Source organism: Biomphalaria glabrata, chromosome 16 (assembly GCF_947242115.1).
Source record: "Biomphalaria glabrata chromosome 16, xgBioGlab47.1, whole genome shotgun sequence".
In the NCBI taxonomy this organism is placed as follows: domain Eukaryota; kingdom Metazoa; phylum Mollusca; class Gastropoda; family Planorbidae; genus Biomphalaria; species Biomphalaria glabrata.
In genome coordinates this window covers 31,122,041-31,145,704 of record NC_074726.1, presented here as the reverse complement: position 1 = coordinate 31,145,704, position 23,664 = coordinate 31,122,041, and the positions used below count along the sequence as shown (strand labels likewise).

At 36.8% G+C, this 23,664-nt stretch overlaps 1 protein-coding gene and 1 long non-coding RNA gene across 2 annotated transcripts; both read right to left on the bottom strand.

Annotated features, from left to right (window-relative positions):
• Nucleotides 1–20: 20 nt before the first annotated feature.
• Nucleotides 21–2,945, bottom strand: LOC129923371 (myosin heavy chain, cardiac muscle isoform-like). The gene is made up of 3 exons (XM_056013944.1): nt 1,270–2,945; nt 407–483; nt 21–131 (listed from the first exon to the last, which is right to left on the bottom strand). The coding sequence occupies exon 1, from the start codon at nt 2,195–2,197 to the stop codon at nt 1,415–1,417; it is 783 nt and encodes a 260-aa protein (XP_055869919.1). The 5' UTR covers nt 2,198–2,945; the 3' UTR covers nt 21–131; nt 407–483; nt 1,270–1,414.
• Nucleotides 2,946–12,847: 9,902 nt separating this feature from the next.
• On the bottom strand, nt 12,848–16,341 carry LOC129923478 (uncharacterized). The gene is made up of 5 exons (XR_008775448.1): nt 15,927–16,341; nt 15,590–15,690; nt 14,859–14,912; nt 14,586–14,722; nt 12,848–13,431 (listed from the first exon to the last, which is right to left on the bottom strand). It is a non-coding gene; the product is annotated as an uncharacterized LOC129923478 (long non-coding RNA).
• Between the last annotated feature and the right edge of the window lie 7,323 nt (nt 16,342–23,664).

Here is a 23,664-nt window from a genome sequence, read left to right as displayed (position 1 = left end):
TCCTGCAAAGCTAAATTTACCTTTTTCAGTCTCCACATATTTGACTTTCTGGCAATGGTTTTGATGACCCATGTTTTTAATGGCTTCTTTGATCAATCTTTCCATTTGCTCACTTGTATATTTGTCTCTTTCTGATGATTAAAAAAAAATAAATAAATATCACTTTTCAGTTGTTTTTCTAGTAGATATCTAAATATATTTTTTAAAGACTAATCTTAATGACACAAGTAAGTATTGTTACATGTTGCACTGAAATATGCTCATCTATTAGATTTGTAATAGATTCTTTGTTGTAAAACATATTATTAACAAACAAAAAATGCTCAATTCTAATTAATAACTAAGAAATTTGCTAATTGCTGTGTAATTATTAAAAAGAAAAAATACAAACATAAATGCTACAAACCCAACAAGAATTTTTTTTCCATTTGAAAATTATCCAAGACTTCTCTGAAAGGCTCTATTTTGTTAATCAGTTTCCAGCTGGTGATAAAATGTAAAACAATTTTTGTAAACATTTTTTTTTCAAGTGCAAGTCATTCATTCCATTTAGTAGACAAACTGTTATAGGTTTAGGATATGATTAATCAGGAATTTTCTTTTAACGATGCAACTTTTAATTTACAACATCTAATATCACCACCACAACAAACAACAGAGCCCTAAGAGAAACAGGTAATTAAAACAATACAAAATTTTCACTTTGTTGGGACGTGGATGAATGGCACTTTAGCTACCTATCATGTGGGCACAGAAATATACCAGATACCTCTCTTACAATGAGGCAAAATCTTCTCCCAGATACCCCCCCCCCCCACCAACATACACATACCACACACTAAGTCCACAAGTGTTTGAGCCAGAGAGCACGGAGCCTGCTATAGCATAAAAAATGCGCTATACAAAAGTAATTTTAAATAAAAAATGTCTTTTTAAAGATAAAATGTTAACATCTTTTAACTGAAGCGCTGTAGCTGAGCGGTACAGTGCTTGGCTTCTGAACTAGGGGTCCTGGGTTTGAATCCTGTGAAGACTTGGATTTTTAATTTTGGGATCTTTGGGCACTTTGAGTTCACCCAGCGCTAATGGGTAACTGACATTAGTTAGGGAAAAGTAAGGCGGTAGGTCGTCATGCTGACCAGTTGAAACCCTCGTGAACCGTAAGCCACAGTAACAGGTAACCTTTACTTTAATCTTTTAACTGAGAATAATTTTTAAACATAGTGTACCAGGAGAGAAATATACATCAAACAATAATTATGGACTTACTTTTCTTCCAGCTGTGATGACAAAGCCTCCTTGTCTTTTTCCAAATGGATAATCATAGTCTTGAGCTCCTGTATTGTTTGATTCAAGTTACTTCTCTCATTCTCACAGTGCTCAAGCTTCTGCGTCAGTTCTGCTACTGATGAGTTCAAAACGGAGCATTGAATTGTTCCCTTTCATCAGCTAAGCCTTTCTCAAGGTCGTTTCTAATGTATTCTGATTCCACTAAAGTATTAGCTAGATTTCTAATTTCAGCTTTCAAATCTGCTACTTCTTTCTCTTTATTCAAAATAGTTGATTTCATCTGTGAGTTTTCTAATTTGTATGAGTTTAGAGACTCCCTTTCTTTATGCAGTTGAGACAAAACAGTTTGACACTCTTGCTTAGTGTAATCTAATTTCTCTTTTAATTCTATGGTGTCGTTCTGTAATTCTGATATGGTAGCTTTCAACTGGTCTTTCTCTATCTGAAATTCTTCTTGCAATGCAGATATGGTCATTTTCAATTGGTCTTTCTCTGCCTGAAATTCTTCTTGAAATGCAGATATGGTCATTTTCAATTGGTCTTTTTCTGCCTGAGATTCTTCTTGCAATGCAGATATGGTCGACTTAAGCTCAAAATTCTTTTTTGCTGACTTGACTCTCTCAGCATCTAGCTGGGAAGAAATGATATTCATATCATTTTCTAAATGAGCATTTTTAGATTGCAGTTCTAGTACAGTTTTATTCAAGACATTGTTCTTGCCTTCAGAGTTTGTTACTGTGGTCTGTAATTCTAAGATTGAAGATGTCAGTACTGAACATTCGTTATGAAACTTTTCTCGCTCCTCCATCATACTGGAAAAGATGCTATCCCTCTCCATTTCCAGGTTAGCTTTTGTATTTTCTAAATATGTAACTTCTTCATCCAATCTTGAGATAGTTGACTTCATTTCTAAATATTTCACAGAGTCCACCGACTATAGGCGAGCTGTTATTGGGTATGAATTAACTGAACAATTAAAAGCAACAAAGCAAGATGAGACGGTTATCATTGAATCCAGAAAGAAATGATGAGGCCGACATCCTGAATGATGAAAAAGAAGAAACTACTTCAATACCGAAGGTTCTAGAGACTAAAGGACAGCAAACAAGCATGTCTTTAGTACACTCCTCAAAAATTCATACTGAAGAAGCTGAACCATCAGACAGTGTAAACAATACAGTCCTAATTAAACAACAGTCAAAAAGAATAAAATATACTAGCACATTTCAAAATTTGCAATGTAAAATCATAAAATGCAAAAACATAAAGCACTGAATACAGATAACTTGTAATTCATCAGAGTATTGTAATGTATCAACAATGAATCAAATATAACTAAGAACATAACCATCTCAACCTTTCCCACCAAAGAAAAGAATGTTATTAAACTTTAGGCCTTGTCATTTTTTTGGTACACTGGACCGTTCACACTCCTTTTTCTCAACTTCAACACACCGCTGGGATATCCTCATCAAAATAACCTGAACTAACCTTAAACGTCTAGTTGAGACCCGCTGGAGCGGCAGAGGAGAAGCCGTCAAGATGGTTAGGGATAAATTTTCTAAAATTATAGAAACTCTGGAGACATTAACTAGCAGAGATGAATATTCATCGACTAGATCTGAAGCAGGTGGATTATTAGTTGCTATTCAGTCTTTTAATTAACCTATCTTGGATTTTGGGCTCCTGTATTAACTGAAATTAATGATGCGCAATTCTACCTTCAAAAACAAGGATTGTCTATTCAAGACTGATCACTCAAACTAAAAACATTAGAGACATTTTTAAGTAGTAATCGAGAGGACATCGCTGAAGCCAGCATTACCTTTGCCGAAAGCGTGTGTTCAGATCTGAGAGTCAGTACAGAACCTCAAAAACGTATTGGCCATAAGAAAAAGATGCCTGGTGAGAAAAGTGACTACTCTGTACTTACACACAAAGAAGAGATACGAAGGGAAATTTATTCTACCTTGGACAGGATTGTTCAAGAAATAATCACCCGATTCGAGCAACTTCATGATGTAGCAGATAGATATGAATTTTTGTCGCCTTCCCAGCTATTAAATCCTCAGGTCGAAATCAATCTCGATAGTACTCCTAGCGACATTGATAAAAATGAATTTCTGCTGGAGTGAAAGAGGCTTCAACGGTTTGTCACAGTTTCATCAGAAGCCTCCGAACTTCCAAAACACGGACCTGTTGAGCTCTTGAATTTTATAAAAAAATATCAGCTAGATGATTCAGTCCCGAATATCGTCATCATGATTCACATATTTTTTTATTATTGCGGTAAGCGTCGATACATGCGAGAGAAGTTTTTCCAAACTTAAACTGATCAAGAATTACTTGCGATCAACGATGACAAATTTACGACTCACTAATTTGGCCATTTTGTCCATTGAACAAGAGCTGATTGAAAAAAATGATTTCGATAAAATTATTGATACTTTTGCCAGCAAGAAAGCATGTACAATTCATTTGTAGTATATTTATGTAAAAGTGATTTTTTTTAAATAACAATATTTGATTAATGAATACATATTATTTTGAACAAAAAAAGTAAGGTTTTGCAATGTAAGTAATTAGTTAGTTGTTTTTTTTTGTTGTTTTTTTTTGGGGGGGGGGGGGCATCAAGATGAGGTACCGCACCAGGCATCATATACTCTAGCTACGCCACTGCATAAAGGCATTCTGATTTTGTTAACCAATTATAAATCAATAACCAAAATGTTTTTGCTAATATTTTCACTTATTTAGTTCTTTTCAGACCTTGCATTCTATAAAACAGGTGATGTAAAGGTCTTCTGTTTCTTTGGCTAACAATTGTGTCATATGTCAGCACAACGAACAACTAATTTTGTTTCCCAAATAATGTCATGTACCCAATAGAGTTGGGTGGAATAAGAGGATCCTAAAATTCTAATTCCCAGTCTTCAATGAAATTCCAACCAGAGGCCCATCGGTTTTGAAGCCAAGCATTTCACCCATCAACCACCATGGAAATGACTCCCAACTAATTCAGAAAAGTTTGGAATCCAACTATTTGACTTTGCACACTAAAACTTATTTACCAATTTAAAAGTCAATAATCCTTGTAACATTTAAGAATTATATTTTTCCTTGCCTAAGTCCATAGATTATTGAAGTCTTTATTTTACCTATGTCTTTATATGCCCTTCCACTTTGATCTAATCTGTTAAGGGATCTTGTTCTGTTCAGTTCCAAGTCTGCAAAAAAAATGTAACACATTTATTCATTTATATAAAAACTACAATTGGGACTTTTCTTTTGTTATGTATTGTAAGCGCATTCTTAAAAAAAAAGTATGTTTAATAAGCTAGCATAGATTTAAGATTTATAAATATTATTCAATGGATACAATGCAATATAACATATATATACACACATATACACACACACAATTATAGTATTTAAAAAAAATATATATATAAAAGGCAGACCTTTAATAGGACCATGATGATCACCTAACAGATTGTAACTGCCGACTCCAGGAATATTATCTAATGACAAAATAAAAACAAAGTCATACTCCTTTTGGCATTATATTCTTTAGACAATTTATAAAATTACAATTTAAATTATATCTAGTACAGTGCAAAGTTTAAGCACTCTATATAGTCCAGTTTTTCCATCTTACTATGTAACTCAAGTCAGTGCCTAATCTAGTCTCGATCTATAGAATAGATCTAGATCTAGTTAGAAAAAATAATTAATTAAGACCATTTTATAGATCTATAGTGATATAACAACAAGATATAGTTTTAGTCAATTCTAGTCTGGATAAAATGATGAGCTATTTCAGCAACAAATGTAAATAATATTACATTTCAATACTGGGACAATTGACTCTTGATAGTTCAATGGTTCTGGGACTGGAAAATGGGGGAGGGGTGGATTGTCCATAACATCTGATTACCAAAGGTTAGCTGAACTTAAAGGAATTTAGAAGTACATGTCAAGTATCAGTAGTTTCAAATATTTCAGTACTATTGTCTCTAATGATGGAACTAAACATGGCCAGAATTGCACCGTCCACAGCAGCACTAGTTAAGTCAAAACAATATGGAAAGACAAAGGCAAAAGCTAGCCCTCAACACTTAAATCAGACTGATGCAATTCATGGTCATGGAGTCACATTCTTGTATGCTTGCAACTCTGACTGCAGAACTAGAGGATGCTAGCAATGAAATAGGGATACTAAAGAAAGACCCTAGGTATCACTATCATATACTAAGATTAAGAGATCAGAGACATGATTGGTTCAGCTATTAGAGCTCCACAATGATCTGCAAACGACTGTCACTGTCAAATAAATAAAGCAAAAACTAAAACTCTATGACTATGGCCATATCACATGGCCTGACAAGGTCCAGGGCTCACAAAAACTAGAAAAACTAATCAGGGCCGAACATGTACACTTTACTTTATTATACTCATTTAGTAATTATAGTTATAGGCTTGCAATTTTTTTGTACTATAACTTTATTTTATAACTTGATTCAAGTTCAGTCACTTAAGACGATAATTTTACTTAAGACTAGCTTTTATTTAATTAAATAATTAAACTTATTATGCATATAATCATACTAAAAAAAAAAATAGACCAACTTAACTAGACCACTGCATTTGTTTCATTGAATCTATTATAAAACTAATCGCATCACAGTGGCATGATTTACACGAGCCCAGTCAGACATTGTGTTCTAAATATTTTGGATAATTGTTTCCCAGCACTCGTGTAAATCTGCCTTGAGAAAATTAGAATACACTTCTGTCAAGTTTTGAATTGCTTGACAGATGTGATCCCTGTAGTCCTCAGCCGTCCCACCACTCAGGTCATCTAAAGCAATTACTTAAGTATTCATCATCATCATCAAACTCCATTAGAGTGAGGGCTTGAGAGGCTCAAATCCTCTCTTGCAAAAGCCCTGGACAGAAACCCTGCTGTCTTGCGTAGTGCATAAATGTCGCCATACAGGTCGAGAATTTTGGGTTTCCTAGACCTGTCGAGACGGAGATCAGCAAGTCTGGGGCAGTCAAACAGAATATGAGGCACGGTTTCCTCTTCTTCCACGCAGTGGGGGCACCGTGAATCAAAATTTGGCCATAGCTGCGAGAAATATGAGCCAACAGGACAGTGGCCTGTCCTGCACTGTGCTATAATAGCTTGCTCAGGCCTGGACAGCCTCCACCACAGGGAAGTGCAGTCAGGGCACCTCATGCGCTCCCAGACTCCACTGGCTTTTTGGGACTTGTCCCAGCACTCAAACCACTTTTCCATTTCTGTTTTTTTTATTATAGCCAGGGCTTGATGCAAGCTTACAGCCAGTTCAGTGGGTGGAATTTGCCCTCCCTGGTTGGCCAAAGAGTCTGCAATTGTGTTGCCAGTCACACCTATGTGACTCAGTACCAATTGCATTATTACAGGGGTGTCATAGCATTGTTTGATGTTATGTGAAGCCATGATGACAGTGCTGATATTGGGGGGCCATGGTCCGTGGCTTTGCAAAGCCTGTAGTACAGATTTTGAGTCAGTGACTACAACAATCTGTGTTGCCCTCAAATGTCCCTCGCCGAGTTGAGAGTCAATGACCTTTCAGGCTTCACAGACTACCAATGGTCTCCGCATCAAAACTGCAAACACTACCACATGGTCAAAAGATTTTAATTGTGTAAGAGCCAAGAAAGTCGATGTAGGCTCCATAGCCTGCTCTTCCAGAATCTACTGATGCCGACCCATCAGTGTATGAAAAAATAGCACTGGGCATGAAGGTATTAATTGTCTCCAGAGCTAGGATTTAAAGGTCGTTAGATGAACGACTTAGCTTAGTGGCTTAGTGAAAAAAACTGTGAGATGAGATGATGTCACTGGCTAAGAAGGGGATGTAACTGGATAAGCAGGGGGAAGGCTAGTTAAGACTGCCTCCCCAGGTCAAAAGTTTTAAGGTCAGATTCAGAGATTGAGTTTAGTTTAGTAGATGATAGATTTACTTATTAATTAAGAAATTAATAGTAGAAGTAGATCTAGTATTAGTAGATCTAGTAAATTTCTAGCTCACAAATCAAAGCTGATTTCATTATTAGTATTTATGATTCTTACTAGTTTAGAGTGTAAATATTAAAGTAAATTAAGGGGTCTTGAGCAACAAGAAATGCCAGATGATTGTTTGTTTTAGTTAGCAGCATTGGTGTCAGAGTAATCTCCCTTTATCAACTATTGACCAATTATTAAAAAATTGTAATCAAGAGTTATGAAATAATTGAAAAAAAAAATAAAAAAAACTATTAGAATATATGCAGAATATTAGGCTTTACAAAGCCTAATATGTTTTTATTTTTGTTCACAAAATTTTCTAGACATAGACTATCACCAAAACTGTCCATGGCCATTATTTTCTTTGTTAAATGGCATTTTCCACTTTGTAAGCGCCACTAAAGACTTTATGGCCAGGCATGATATCTAATATGAAAAAAAAATTAACTTTTGTTCTCTATCCTAACGTCTGTATTGGAGTATTGGTGAAAACAAAAAAGTGGTATTTTCATTATAACTAAAAAAAGATATTTTATCAATACTTCCTTTATTTTATACACCGGATCCACCAAGTTATCTATTTTTAATTTTCGTCATGTACGAAAATATCCAATAAATCCTCTTTCTCCTTCACAATTTCTATATCTGAATAGAGTCTAGATTGGAATACACATGCATGAATTGTGGCAAGTATACCGCTCTAGAATTGGCTTGATTAGCCACACCAAGTTCTGCCTCGTCTCAAGACTAACCAAAACCAGTGACTCACCTGGGCGCATCCATTGCATTTCGAGACAAAAGGAGCCATATATATACACACACATTTGAGACCAAAAGAAAATCTGCTGCCGAGGACAAACGCAGACGACGAAAAGAAAATCTAAATCGACCACCTGCGGACAATGGTTATGCTTGCCGTGGATGTGGCAAAATATGCAGGTCACAGCCGGGGCTGCGCAGCCACGGGAAATACTGTATTCCTCATTAATCTTTGGACTCGAAGACAAGCCTTATTATATATAATAATAAATTAAATAAATTCTGCCCTCTTACGTAATCTTTCGTAATCTTTCGTTTCGAGGATAGTGTAAATCTTTTCTGCCTTGTATAGAGACCCACGGAAATAATTTAATCATTATTAGGAAACGGCGACGTACAAGGTTCTATAATGTTATATAAATACGCATGTCATGTCTATTATTATATTAGCTACGTCATCGTGCATGTTTGTGTGTGTGTGTGTGTGTGTGTGTCAATGTCGGATCCGGCTCAGACCGTACTCTTCAAAGCAGATTCAATATATGTTAAAAAAAAAAGTAAAGCTCCCCTTTCAGACCTTGCAATCAATAGGGCAAATGATGTAAAGGTTTTCTGGCCCCACAGTTAGCGAGGGTGTCGTGTGGCCAGCACAACGACTAACCGTCTTTACTATGGAAAGTGTTAAACCAATGACTTGGCAGATTATAAATCATTAATTAACATACATGACTAGATTGTCACTAGGAGGTAACGTTTGTATTTTATAAGATAATAATAATTATGCTCGTCTTCAAGACCGAATAATAATAACAATGATGATAATTTTATTTATAAAGCGCTGTTAACAAACTAAATGTAGGCTAAATGCGCTGTAATAACATTACAGACATAAACACGAGAGTTACAATGACAAACTAATCTAAAAAAAAGTTTTAAACAGATAGATCTCAATGTTCTTCTTAAAAGTGGTGTAGCATGTTGTCTGTCTGAAATCAATGGGGAGTGAGTTCCAAACCTTTGGTCCGTGCACTGAAAAAGCCCGCAGACCGTAGCTTTTGAGCGTTGAGTCCATTGTCGCAGGGATAACAAGGAATGCTTAAAGAGCCCAAAATTAAAATTACCAGTTTTCACCAGGATTCAAACCTGGGACAACTCAGTTTGAAACTCAAGCGCTATAGCACTCAACCACCGCGCATCTAGTAAATAACTTCATATTTACTAATTACAATTATTCTTTTTACGCCTGAATAACAACAAGTAAAAAAAAGACATTATTTCCCCTACCTATATAAGAACGGAAAAGTAATCCACGTATGAATTATGTCAGGATTCAATGACTGGATATTTCCTTTCATAACAACAAAAACACACTTTGATATGGGTCAGTGATGTGTTCTCACTGTCCAGAGAGCCTTCCAAATAAGTTGTTGTACTGGATGACTGAGGCCTTAAATACACCCCCACCCCCTCTTTCCCCTTCCAAGTTTTAGCTCACCCTCTCCTCCTTTCATTTCTTCCCTCTTTTCCTTTCTATATTTTTAATTCACTCCGTCACTCTCAGCATTCAGGCCATCTTCCTTCACTTTCAACTTAAGTCTGTTGAACCTTTGGGGCACCACACAAGATCTGTTGACCGTACTTCTCTATTCCTCTCAGTCTCTTGCCTTGAATATAATTTTTCCCAATGACAGGCCTGCCCATTCTTTTATGTTGTCTTACCATCGCTTTCTCTCTCTGTATATCTATAATAAAGCCCGCCTCTTGCCTTCTTAATTTACCCCCCCCCCTCCCTCTTTATAGTTAAGAGCTCCCAATCCTCTCTGCATGTAATGCCTTCCTCTTTCCCATGTTATTAAATTCATCAAATTCTACTCATCACCTCTTTCTCTCCTTCTTTAGTCGTCCCCTTCTTTCTCTCTATTTTATTTCTTTCTGCCATATATTAACACTTCTCTTTTCTTTCTATTCTTTCAAAAGAAGAAGGAACAAAACTGGGATATTCGTTCTTAAATGAGTGTCGTCACTGTTTATGTCTGATGCAATACTCGACAAGGTAAATACCCTCATTCTGATGTAACAATACAGAAACATCCTCGTTCTGTTCTAAAGACATCAACTTTTGATGCTGTCAAGTTGTGGTGAAGAGCTCTTTGAATATTAAAAAAACACGACAACTACTCCATTAGATCGATAGCTTAAAGCGCTTTATCATAGAAGGAGATCTAGATCTATGGCTTTTTGGTTTTCCTCAACAGAGGCGGATATCCCATCATTTCAAGAAAACAATCTTACATCTATGGCTTTCTGTTTTATCTTAACAGAGGCGGATATCCATAATTCCAAGAAAAAAATCTTTGATTTGTTACATGAGTGGCAGATAAAACCGAGAAGCTACCCTGGGGGATTTAAGTTCGAATCATGACATGAGAGGCGCTGTCTTTGGTGAGAGTCTAATGGTAACATGGAAACCTTCTCACAGATACCCCTCCCCACGCCACACACACAGAGGCACACACACAAAAAGAGACAGAGAGATGGAGAGACAGAGAGTTAGAGAGAGAGAGAGAGAGAGGCCCATTATAGAGATTGTATCACAATTCACTGAGCTGGCTACAGTATGGAAGTTTCTAATTAAAAACAAAATAGAAAATATTTGTGAATTTATTTTCAGTTTACAAGAAAATTAAAAGTAGTCTGACTATGACTTATATAACTTTAACTTATTTACCATCTTATCGAGGCACTGTGGCTGAGTGGTAAAGCGCTTGGCTTCACAACCGGAGTTCCCGGGTTTGAATCCTCTTGAAGACCGGAATTCTTAATTTCGGAACTATAGAGCGCCTCTGAGTCCCCCTCCCCCCACAGCTATAATGGGTACCTGACATTTGTTGAGGAAAAATCAAAGCCCTTGGCCGTTGTGCTGGCCACAAGACACCCTCGTTAACCATAGGCAGAAACAGATGACTTTTACATCCCCTGCCCTATGAATTGCAAGTTCTGAAAGGGGAACTTCACTAAACTTTACAACGTATTTTATATCTTATCAGTCATCATCACTTATCATCATATGTTTCAACGTATTTATTCAAGATTTCATCTTATAATTTATCTCATTTATTGTAACTAATCTTTCATTATAGCTTACCTTTTATCCTGTCTTTTCATGTATCTTATCTTATCTTATATTCATCTTATTTTTATCCCTAACCTTATCTTATCTGTATCTTTATATTATCTTATTAGTTGCAGACTTCAACTCTACTAAGTCGTATGTTTTCCTGATTCTGGCAACTCGCACCAAGCTCTAACGTTAGGAGTAAGAAGGAACACTTATATAAATCTGTTTTAGTTTATGCATTAGTGCCTTTACCACTAAAACCAACGACACATAATTTATAAAAATAAATAATTGAAGTGCTAAGTATAGGGGACATTCCTGTATGATTCTTCTATTTTTTTATGCTGCTTATGTATATAACAATTAATATTACAAAAAGATACTTTGGACATTAAAGATTTTTAAAAATTAGTTACAAATACGTAGGACAGTGTCACTATTTGTTCAACCATCACAATATATGTCTACCATTTCAAGTTATATGATAGCTACACACATTGTTATATCAAAATATAACAAACGCTATATTAATGTTAGAGATGTGTATACCACTCTCTAAACACCAATCACTAGTTAATAGCAAACGCATTTTCCACGCTGGGCGTGGTGGTCAAGAGTTAAGGCGCTTGGCTACTGAACAGATTTGTCTTGGAGATCGAATCTCAGAGAAGACTGTGCTTATTAAGGCCGCCCCTGAGACCACCAAACTCTTAATGGTAAAGTGGTTTGTCCTTGTGCTGCCCACATGACACCATCGTCAACCGTCGGCCAGAGTTCCGATACTTATAAATAAAACAATATAATTGTTAGTTTCCCTGGGTCTAACTATTTACATTAATGATGGGTATCTTTTTCATTCAATTAAAAACATTAAAATGTGTCCAGCGTTGAGATTATCTCATAGGAAAAACAGGTGTGGTGGCTTAGTGGTAAAGCACTTAGCCTCCAAACTAAGGGGTCCAGGATTCCAATCTTGATGAAGACTGGCAATTCGAATATCGGTATTTCTATGATGCCCCTGAGTCTTATGCGTAACTTATGATAGATGGGGAAATTTAAGGTGTGTGTTTCTTGTGCTGGCCACATGACATCCTTGGTAACCATCGGCCATAGAAACATAACCTTAACATCTTAACATATCGCAGTGGTAATTTGTTTTTTTCTCACATCAAAAAGTTGTCTGTTGTACATTATTTAGTTATGGCAAAGTATGTAGGTCACAGCTGGGGCTGCGTAAACACAGGAAATACTTCATTCCTCATTAATCTTCGGACTCGTAGACAAGCCTTATCATTAGTTTGCTTATATTTCAAAGGAAAGTTTTCTGTGTAGGTTTTTGTTCAGTGGGCTATTTAACTACATGATATACAGGTTATCCAGAAATAATTATTTTCCGCGTTCAGATTTAATTATTCATTTTCGCCATTTATATTTCTCTGCCCTGTTACGATTAAACTTCAATTATGTTTTTGTTTTAATTAGAAAATATTATAAATGGTATAGATTTTTATATAACACCAAATAAAGTTAAAAAAAAAAAAATTAATTTAATTTTTTGGGGTCACATCAATCAGGACAGAAAGAGTTAAGCAATGAATAAAATGATTCTCTGTAAAGGCTGCTATTTATTTTTATTAACAACAATTAGCATTTTAATTTTCATTAAATATACAAGCAAAGATAAATATGCAAGTATACAATTTTGAATGAGAAAACAGATCTAGAAGAAGAATATAACCAGAGATAATATGAACATTTAGAAAATATTACCAACATTATGTCAAACATTTAAATATATTTAACTAACCAAAAAAAAAAAAACCAACAAGCTAACATACGAGTTCAATGGTGCGATGCATTTCTATAGTTGACAATGTCAAAATGACGTGTGTTTTCTTCCTCCTTAGAAACAATTTCCAAGGCTTTGCATTAGTCTTAAACAAAAATGACAGGCTTGTTTTGTTTTGTTTGACATGTTTCGGATGTTCCTTCAGAGTTGAAGATAGTTTACTTCCTAGTCCAAACCTCCAGCAGGACGACGGGGCATGACAGTGGGCAGGGTTTGAACCGTCGATAAATCCGAACTACAGTCCAGCGCGCAAACCGCACGACCAGGCAGCCATCCAAGTGAGTGCCTCGGGTAATCAAAAGGGAGTCCTCGAAGAATGAGGAACATTTGGCTGATTTATTTCAGTTGTTTGTTGCTTCTCTAAAAAAAAAGGAAAGAAAGAAAAACAACATTTAAGTAGGACAACATTCAAGGGGGACAAAATTAAAGTGTTGCAACATTCAAGTAGGACATTTAAGCAGGACAACATTCAGGAAGGACAACATTCAAGCAGGACAACAATTAAGTAGGATAAGTGAGACCAGCAAAAAAAATTATCGAAATAGAAATAGAATGGTTTAAAAAAAACATTCAAGAAGGACTACGTTCAAGGAGGACAACATTCAAGGAGGACAACAACCAAGGAGGACAAAATTAAATTAAGACAACATTCAAGTAGGATAATAGAATGATTTAAAACAAACATTCAAGGAGGACAACATTCAAGTAGGATAACATTCATGTAAAACAGCATTCAGGTAGGACAACATTCAAGGAGGACAACATTCAGGTAGGACAACATTCAAGTTAGATAACATTCAAGTAGGACAATATTCAAGTAGGACAACATTAATGTAGGACAACATTCAAGGAGGACAACATTCAGGTAGGACAACATTCAAGTTAGATAACATTCAAGTAGGACAATATTCAAGTAGGACAACATTAATGTAGGACAACATTCAAGGAGGACAACATTCAAGTAGGATAACATTCAAGTAAGACAACATTAAATTAGGACAACTTTCAAGTAGGATAATAGAATGATTAAAAAACATTAAAGGAGGACAACATTCAAGTAAGACAACATTCAAGGAGGACAACATTCAAGTAGGATAACATTCATGTAGGAAAACATTCATGTAGGACAACACTCAAGTTAGACAACATTCAAGTTAGACAACATTCAAGTAGGATAATATTCAAGGAGGACAACATTCAAGTAGGATAATATTCAAGGAGGACAACATTCAAGTTAGACAACATTCAAGGAGGACAACATTCAAGTTAGACAACATTCAAGTAGGATAATATTCAAGGAGGACAACATTCAAGGAGGACAACATTCAAGTAGGACAACATTCAAGGAGGACACATTCAAGGAGGACAACATTCAAGGAGGACAAGTGAGACTAGAAAAAAAAATTCATTGAAGTAAATAAAAAACATTTTTTTTTTTTTTCAGATTTACTTGGGCTAATTTATAGAACAAAGGAAGTGCTAATGAGAGACTGATTGTAAAGCTAGATACTTACTTTAATTCTAGAAGCTCCCGTTTTAGAAGCTGGAGGTAAAAAAATGTGTTTTATAAACAAAGTCATAAGTTGTTTTTTTTTTACAATTTCAATTCAATGTTGTGTTTGGTCCTTCTTTTTCAGAGCCATTTTCGATTCTGTAGAGAAAACATATTTGTTAAAATTATTATGTTAAATTATGTTAAAACATATTTGTTTCAAATTTTAATTCTTATCTTATAGATTACAAAAAAAATATATAATTACGCTTCGATAGTAAAAGATATAACTTACGTCCTTCGCTTGTTTAAGCTGCTTATTCTTTATCTCTTGAGAATGTTCCAGCTCCTGAAAAAAGGACAATTTAAAATATATAAACCTTCTTGGAAGATATTAGCTACACCTAAATATCATTGGCAAGACAAAGTTCTAAACAAATTTCTCAAAGACGTTTAGAGTTTTAAAGAGCTTTAACATAATATTTCTCCGGTTACCAGAAACATCTTTACTGTCCCTAACAATAGGAAATAACTCAAAATTTTTAAAGCTTTTTTTTTCTATTCAAACATATTTTTAAAAATAAAAACTACAGCTAGAAAAAAAATAGAGAAAAGAATCTTCCAGATTGAAAATGGTTTATATGAAAGATTAGAATTATCTTAAAATTAAAATTTGTAGCAGCGAGACTTCTAGAGATCTGTAATTTAAAAAGTATAAAGCAAACATATTGAAAGGGGACTTTCGAAGAGTTCTAGAACGGTTTAGGACTAGAACCATAAGTTCCCGACCGCAGAACGAAGGAGCTAATGGTTTCAAACGTGAACCTTTCAGATCTACGGGGCAAACACCTTGACTTATCCACAACAAATGCTAGGTCTCCATTAAACATTTCAAGTCCGTCTTCACCGGGTCTTGAACTCAAGTCCCCTTGTTTCAGAAGTCAAGCCCTTTACCGTTCAGCCATCACGCCCATTTTTTTTATATCAAAGATAAGATAAGATAAGTAGATAGACTAATAATCTTACCATGAAATTAGTCAAATAACTTACAGCATACTTAATCTTTAACTTTGCCAGCTCTGCTTCAACTAACTTTAGTTTTTTAGTCACGCCTTCTGCACCCTGGGCTGTAACAGAGATATCATTTTAGTAGTCTTATCTAAAGTCTTACTTAAAAATGTTGGCATTACTGCTTCATTGCACCCAGGATTTATCCAGGTAAAGAGCACATCGCTATTGACAGAGGCGTAGTGAGCAAAGCGTGCACCCGGCTAAAGGTACACTATTGGCGCCCCCCGCCCCATGAACATCACATAGAAATATAGACTTGTTGATAAAATTTATTTAATAATAATAGGCCTACTGTTGTAATCCTATTGGCGACGCGATAGTGTTAACTGTGTACAATCAGCTGACACATGTGACACAGGCCAGTAATACAGTTTAGCGTACTATGTCGACGGACAAAGGACAAATACTGGTCTGACGTTTGCAAGTAAATATGGCCCGTGTTGCGGTCATGTGATCAGAAGCCTTGGTGGACCAGAGACAGAGTGTGTAATGTAGTGTAATTTCAGTATAGGACAGTGAGGAGGCCGGGACTGTTGACCATGCAATTCGGTCCTAGTGGAGTCCTCGAGTAAAACGTACCAATCCAGGAAGAGATATAGAGACAGTAGTTTAGTTTAGTACGGCAGTACGGTGATGTACAGTGTAACATTTGTAGTCAGTTTATTGTGCTGTCAATTGTGTTGTACTACTATATTTTGGAACTCTAGCTGTCAAGTTCTTGAGTTTGATGTGTGTATTGAGCAATGTTTGGAAAAGGCCTGATTAAGAGAGAGAGTGAATCGTACCAATACAATACAAATAACCTTATAATGTATTACCTAACAAAAATATCTACAATAATTGTATTTTTTGAAGCCTTTCTGTGTGTGACGCCCAGTGCATCGTGCCCCCTTGCCCCCCCCCCATCACTACGGTTCTGGCTCTCAATAAGCTCCAGTAACAGAATACAAATATATGCCTCAAGGAAGTCTTTTAGGTCCACTGATGTTTCTAATATACACATTGGACCTACCAAACGGCATTAATTCAGGAACAAAAAGTCAGGTTATTTGCAGATGATTGCATAATATATAAAACAATAAAAAACTACACAAAATACTTGTCACACAATTGTAGATAGGTCAAGGTTATTCACAAAATGTAGAGAACTTTGCACTCAAATTACACCCCCCTTTATGACGCATAAAAAAGTTCCCCTTTCAGACCTTGCGATCTATAGGGCAGATGTGAAGGTGATCTGTTTCTGTGGCATATGGCAACAGGGGTAACAGGGGTGTCATTTGGCCAGCACAACAACCAACAGCCTTTACTTTTCCCCAACTAGTGTGAGGTACTCATTAGAGCTGGGTGGACTCAAAGGCGCCCATAGATACTCGAGAATAAAAGGGCTAGTCTTTGACAGAAAGCTGGAACCTCTGGTTTGGAAGCCAACCGCTTTACCGCTCAGCCGCTTCTGTTATGACACATTGAAAGGACAAAAGTACTACACATACCTTAATAGCAGCTGCTTATCTGAAAAAGGGGAGGGATTTGGTTAGATGAACTCTCACAGCGCCAGACAGAAGCCAAGGGATAGATGATAAACATATCATGGAATCCCAATAGGACTTTTAACAGAAATTTTTATACATCGAACAATCCCTAAACTAAAACTCTATTTAACTTTTGTTAGCCCAACATTAAATTAATTTGGGACAACCCCCACCACAAGTCGCTAATAAGAAAGATAATAAGATACAAAATATAGCTACGAAACTAATAAAAATGAATAATCACTTTTGATTAGAGAGCAGGAGTGGGTAAATTACGTCACCCGGGCCACATGCGGTCCGCCGGAGTGTTTTATGCGCCGCGGAAGCCAAACAGAAATCAGATGTGCCCACAGTTTATACATAAAAAAAAATGCAAATATATAAAAGTAATAATTATATATATCTATAGAAATCATTTAAATTTCTGATTCTTATCTGTTATGAAAAGAAGGTAAACAAACATTGTGTCTACATGTCATTCTTAAAAGTTTAAAGTAAACGAAGATTATTCTTATTGGCAATATTTCGAAGTATTCAATCAATTACAAACTCAGATCAATACTTATTTCATACTATGAAGAACTGTGTTGAAAGTGTTGGGTTAGCTTGGGACAGGATGGCGAGTGTAACAACAGGTGAAGCCCGTGCTTTGACTGAGAAAAACACGTTTTTTAAAACATTAATTAAAGAACAATTTCCCAACCATTAATTTCATTAAAGCTCCAGAGTACACACCTCAAGGAGGCGAGGTGGCTGAGCGGTTAAGCGATTGGCTTCTGAACCTGGGGTCCCGGGTTCGATTCCTTGAAGACTGGGATTTTTATTTTGGGATTCTTGGGTGCCTCTGATGGGTACCTGCCATTAGATGGGGAAGACACCCTATGACACATATATATAAAAGCTTATATTCAGCAGAGTTATATCAATTAGCAGTTTGGGTCAGTCTTAGTAAATGTGTAATAGATCTAGACTTAAAATAAAATGCATTTATAACAATCAATTAATATGAAGAGACACGACTACGTTATTTCAAATTCATGGCTCAAGTCTTATCAACATTGTAAGCACTCTGCTAGAGGAGAGCTTATGATCATGGACGCTTGTAATGGCTATTGTTTCTAAAGTCTCGACCTACTTTTAAGGTTTATGTTCACTAATACTTAGACTATGACCAAGTGGACTGATTCAGCTTTTTAAAAAATTAATTCTTGTGTTGTCGGGTAAAAGGAAATAATTGTGCACAATTTCAGTTTGATCCGAAATTGAGTGTGGTAGACATAACGTGTACAAACTTTTACCAGACGGACACACAAACAGACAGCGTGAGTTGATGTAAACGATCTAATAAAATCATGTAAAGGCAAAATATTTTACTCCATGCTGGGACTAAAAATTCTGCACAGTGTAGCTACTTCCTCTGCCTCCTCCTATGTTAAAAAAAAATTAAATTAAAATTATTGCTAACAGAAAATTCAGCTGCGGTTTCAAAGAACGAAATTGATTAATTAGTACTAATTTGTTAATTTCTCGATTTATTCGTCTATTGTCATCGACTATGAATAATTATGCTAAAAATACAACTTGACCCGAGAATGGGAATAGGGAGAAAAAACGTGCCAAATGGCAATGAAGGGATGAAATCCATAAATACAGCATTAAGTTGCATTTATTTCCCTTATTTCGATATAAAACAAAATAATAAATCACCAAAAATTAAGTACCTATTTTGATAATTTTTTTAAATTGATTCATGTCTTGTCAGGTTCAATAAATAATTGTGCAAAGTTCTAACTTGATCCGAGAATGAGAAATGGGAGATAAACGTTCAAACATTTTACCAGAGAGACAGACTGACAGAGTGGGTTGATATAAGCTTCGGGCTCAATACCCAGTTGGGAATATTCATCTCAAGAATGTCTTCAAACCTATGGTTGGGATGTCAAACTAAATACTTCAAAACAGTACTGAGAAAAGTGTTGATTAATAAACAAAGGTTTCCGTGCTGCAGTAAACACATCTCTGCTCGAGTTGGGTTTCGAACCTCGAGCCCAATTCATAGGTAGCCAAGCCAAGCAAAATTCAGGCGCACTTAGCCTCTCGACCAAAGCTTCCCATCAATGGATAAGCATGCTTTTAGATTTAAAAAAAATTTTCATTATTTTCATCTTACTGCGTAACACCTAAGGAGGTACGACGACTACAGTTTGTGAACTGCTGCTTTACATAACTTACCAAACAGCTAAACTTGTGCCAAGTGTTGCACTGTATTAAATTTAAAAACAAGAAAATAAAAGATAAAATTGAAAAGAATAATTGGGTTTCCATATATATAGACCACTTTGGGAATCACTGACTTAATGCAAAGGCTGATTAAGCTCCAGAGTACACACCTCCAAGTAAATTATGACCTGAAAGAGAGGTTCAAGTCAAAGCCAAAAGTTACAATTTCACACTTTAAAACCGTTGCAAAATTTTTACATTATTTTGGTCGACATACAATGCTATGGATTGTTTACAATTTTTAAATAAGCATGTGTAAGATCAGGTCGATGGTGATTGAATGTGATAGCAGTCACAAGGATAACAACTACGTTGAGTACAAATATATATATATATATATATATATACATATATATGCGGCCCCCGTTCCCTATTTTTTTAAATGCGGCCCTCGATAGAAAAAAAAAATCATCTTAAGAAGAAAAAAAGAGATGCATAGGCTCTATGAATGTTGAAAAGAGATGACCTACCTCCGATTACTGATCTTTTCTGTATATCTCTCTCCTGTTTTTGACCTACCAAAGGTCCTGAAAACAGTGAAGGTTTGTTCCTGAACTTATGTAATTTGATAATTCGTTTATGTAAATTAGAAGTAGTAGTGGACCTAAGACTGTTTATTGAGTTACACCTGAGTTTACTGTTATTGGTGTTGGTTTAGAGCCATTTATTATTACAGATTACAGTTTGTTCTCTCCGTATCAGAAAATGGACCACCAATGCCAAAATATTTTAATTTTTTAAGCAAACTATGGTGGTGAACTTTGTCAAAAGCTTTGGAAATATCTAGGAAGATATCATCTATTGGGTCACTGTTATCTAAACTGTTATTAATTCAACATTTAACCAAATGGAAAAACAGTAGTCTTTTAACATATGTAAGCAAACAAGTGGATCCAAAGATTCGTGAATGAGCCTTGACGTTTAGACTATAGTGGAGACTACGAACTAGGGTTTTAAGTATGGGGCTATAGAGTTCTGACATGTTTCATCCATGTTTGGTAATTATGACACAGAGCCCCAAATTATCGGAAGCTCTATGAGTCACTAAAAGACAGAGCAAAAGAGGAAGAGAATCTTTAAATTCATTTATAATAAATAACAAGTATATGTAACAATTTAAAGGTCAATATTTCTTTGCATTTTTAGATGAGCTACAATTCAAACATCAGCAACACGCTGGTTGGTCTTTACTACTCCAGGAACTCCGGGAACGGAGCTGATGTGTAAGTAACGTCATAGGCGGAAACAGGGGATGGGGAACACATAGGCGTAGTGGCATCTCAAACATCTCGTAGTGGCATCTCAAACATCTCGTAGTGGCATCTCAAACATCTCGCAGTGGCATCTCAAACATCTCGTAGTGGCATCTCAAACATCTCGTAGTGGCATCTCAAACATCTCGTAGTGGCATCTCAAACATCTCGTAGTGGCATCTCAAACATCTCGCAGTGGCATCTCAAACATCTCGTAGTGGCATCTCAAACATCTCGCAGTGGCATCTCAAACATCTCGCAGTGGCATCTCAAAAAATATCTCGTAGTGGCATCTCAAACATCTCGTAGTGGCATCTCAAACATCTCGCAGTGGCATCTCAAACATCTCGCAGTGGCATCTCAAAAAACATCTCGCAGTGGCATCTCAAACATCTCGCAGTGGCATCTCAAACATCTCGCAGTGGCATCTCAAACATTTCGCAGTGGCATCTCAAACATCTCGTAGTGGCATCTCAAACATCTCGCAGAGGCATCTCAAAAAACATCTCGCAGTGGCATCTCAAACATCTCGCAGTGGCATCTCAAACATCTCGCAGAGGCATCTCAAACATCTCGCAGTGGCATCTCAAACATCTCGCAGTGGCATCTCAAACATCTCGTAGTGGCATCTCAAACATTTCGCAGTGGCATCTCAAACATCTCGCAGTGGCATCTCAAACATCTCGTAGTCGCATCTCAAACATTTCGCAGTGGCATCTCAAACATCTCGTAGTGGCATCTCAAACATCTCGTAGTCGCATCTCAAACATCTCGCAGTGGCATCTCAAAAAACATCTCGCAGTGGCATCTCAAACATCTCGTAGTGGCATCTCAAACATCTCGCAGTGGAATCTCAAACATCTCGCAGTGGCATCTCAAACATCTCGTAGTGGCATCTCAAACATCTCGCAGTGGCATCTCAAACATCTCGTAGTGGCATCTCAAACATCTCGCAGTGGCATCTCAAACATCTCGTAGTGGCATCTCAAACATCTCGCAGTGGCATCTCAAACATCTCGCAGTGGTATCTCAAACATCTCCTAGTGGCATCTCAAACATCTCGTAGTGGCATCTCAAACATCTCGTAGTGGCATCTCAAACATCTCGCAGTGGCATCTCAAACATCTCGTAGTGGCATCTCAAACATCTCGCAGTGGCATCTCAAACATCTCGCAGTGGCATCTCAAACATCTCGCAGTGGCATCTCAAACATCTCACAGTGGCATCTCAAACTGGCATCTCAAACATCTCGCAGTGGCAACTCAAACATCTCGCAGTGGCATCTCAAACATCTCGCAGTGGCAACTCAAACATCTCGTAGTGGCAACTCAAACATCTCGCAGTGGCAACTCAAACATCTTGCAGTGGCAACTCAAACATCTCGTAGTGGCATCTCAAACTGGCATCTCAAACATCTCGCAGTGGCATCTCAATCATCTCGCAGTGGCAACTCAAACATCTCGTAGTGGCAACTCAAACATCTCGTAGTGGCAACTCAAAAAACATCTCGCAGTGGCATCTCAAACATCTCGTAGTGGCATCTCAAACATCTCGCAGTGGAATCTCAAACATCTCGCAGTGGCATCTCAAACATCTCGTAGTGGCATCTCAAACATCTCGCAGTGGCATCTCAAACATCTCGTAGTGGCATCTCAAACATCTCGCAGTGGCATCTCAAACATCTCGTAGTGGCATCTCAAACATCTCGCAGTGGCATCTCAAACATCTCGCAGTGGTATCTCAAACATCTCCTAGTGGCATCTCAAACATCTCGTAGTGGCATCTCAAACATCTCGTAGTGGCATCTCAAACATCTCGCAGTGGCATCTCAAACATCTCGTAGTGGCATCTCAAACATCTCGCAGTGGCATCTCAAACATCTCGCAGTGGCATCTCAAACATCTCGCAGTGGCATCTCAAACATCTCACAGTGGCATCTCAAACTGGCATCTCAAACATCTCGCAGTGGCAACTCAAACATCTCGCAGTGGCATCTCAAACATCTCGCAGTGGCAACTCAAACATCTCGCAGTGGCAACTCAAACATCTCGCAGTGGCAACTCAAACATCTTTTATGCGATGCTCAAATTTCATTTTTATATCACTTAATATCAACTCATTCTGTCTGTCTGTCTGTAAAAAAGTTTCTACACGTTATCTCTCCCACACCCTTTCTCAGATTTAGTTAAAATTTTGCTTTTTTTTACTCATTGACATAAGACACGAATCAATAAAGAAACATAACCAATTAGTTAATTAAGTACTTATAATTAAAATAATTATCAGTTCTGAAGGAACATTCGAAACAATGTAAAAATAAGCAACAATGATCTTTTTTAACAGTTATTCCCCTCCCCTCGCAGCAGTAATCATTGTTCAGTCTTTTAATTGATTAATTGATACTATCTGATTGACAGGTAAAAATGTAAAAATGTTTTACATGTTTCGGATGTTCCTTCAGAGTTGAAGATAATTACTTCCTAGTCCAAACCTCCCGCAGGACGACGGGGGATGGGAGCGGGCAGGGTTTGAACCCGCGACCATCGATAAATCTGAACGACAGTCCAGCGCGCAAACCGCACTACCAGGCAGCCATCCTGTATCTATTTACCACATCGTTCCAGCCCACTGACGGCAATGAAGGCAAGTTTTGATGTCACACTGGTCAGACCCATGGACATAATTTCTTTGTCCAACAATGGAGCTTTTGGAAAGCAGGGAAGCTTTGTAAGAACCTTGACCTTTTACATTGCATTGAAAGGGTGTCAGATTAAGGGAGGCGACTCAAACGCCGGGCTTGCCTAATTAGATGTCATTGAAGAAGTGAATAGGATCATTAGGATGGCCCCAAATGAAAAAGAAAAACAAAAAAATAAGACTGAAGAATATGCACGAAATTAAAAACTATCTTAGTTTCTATATATACATTTTATTAAATTCATTTTAAAACCGCTAATGTGCATAA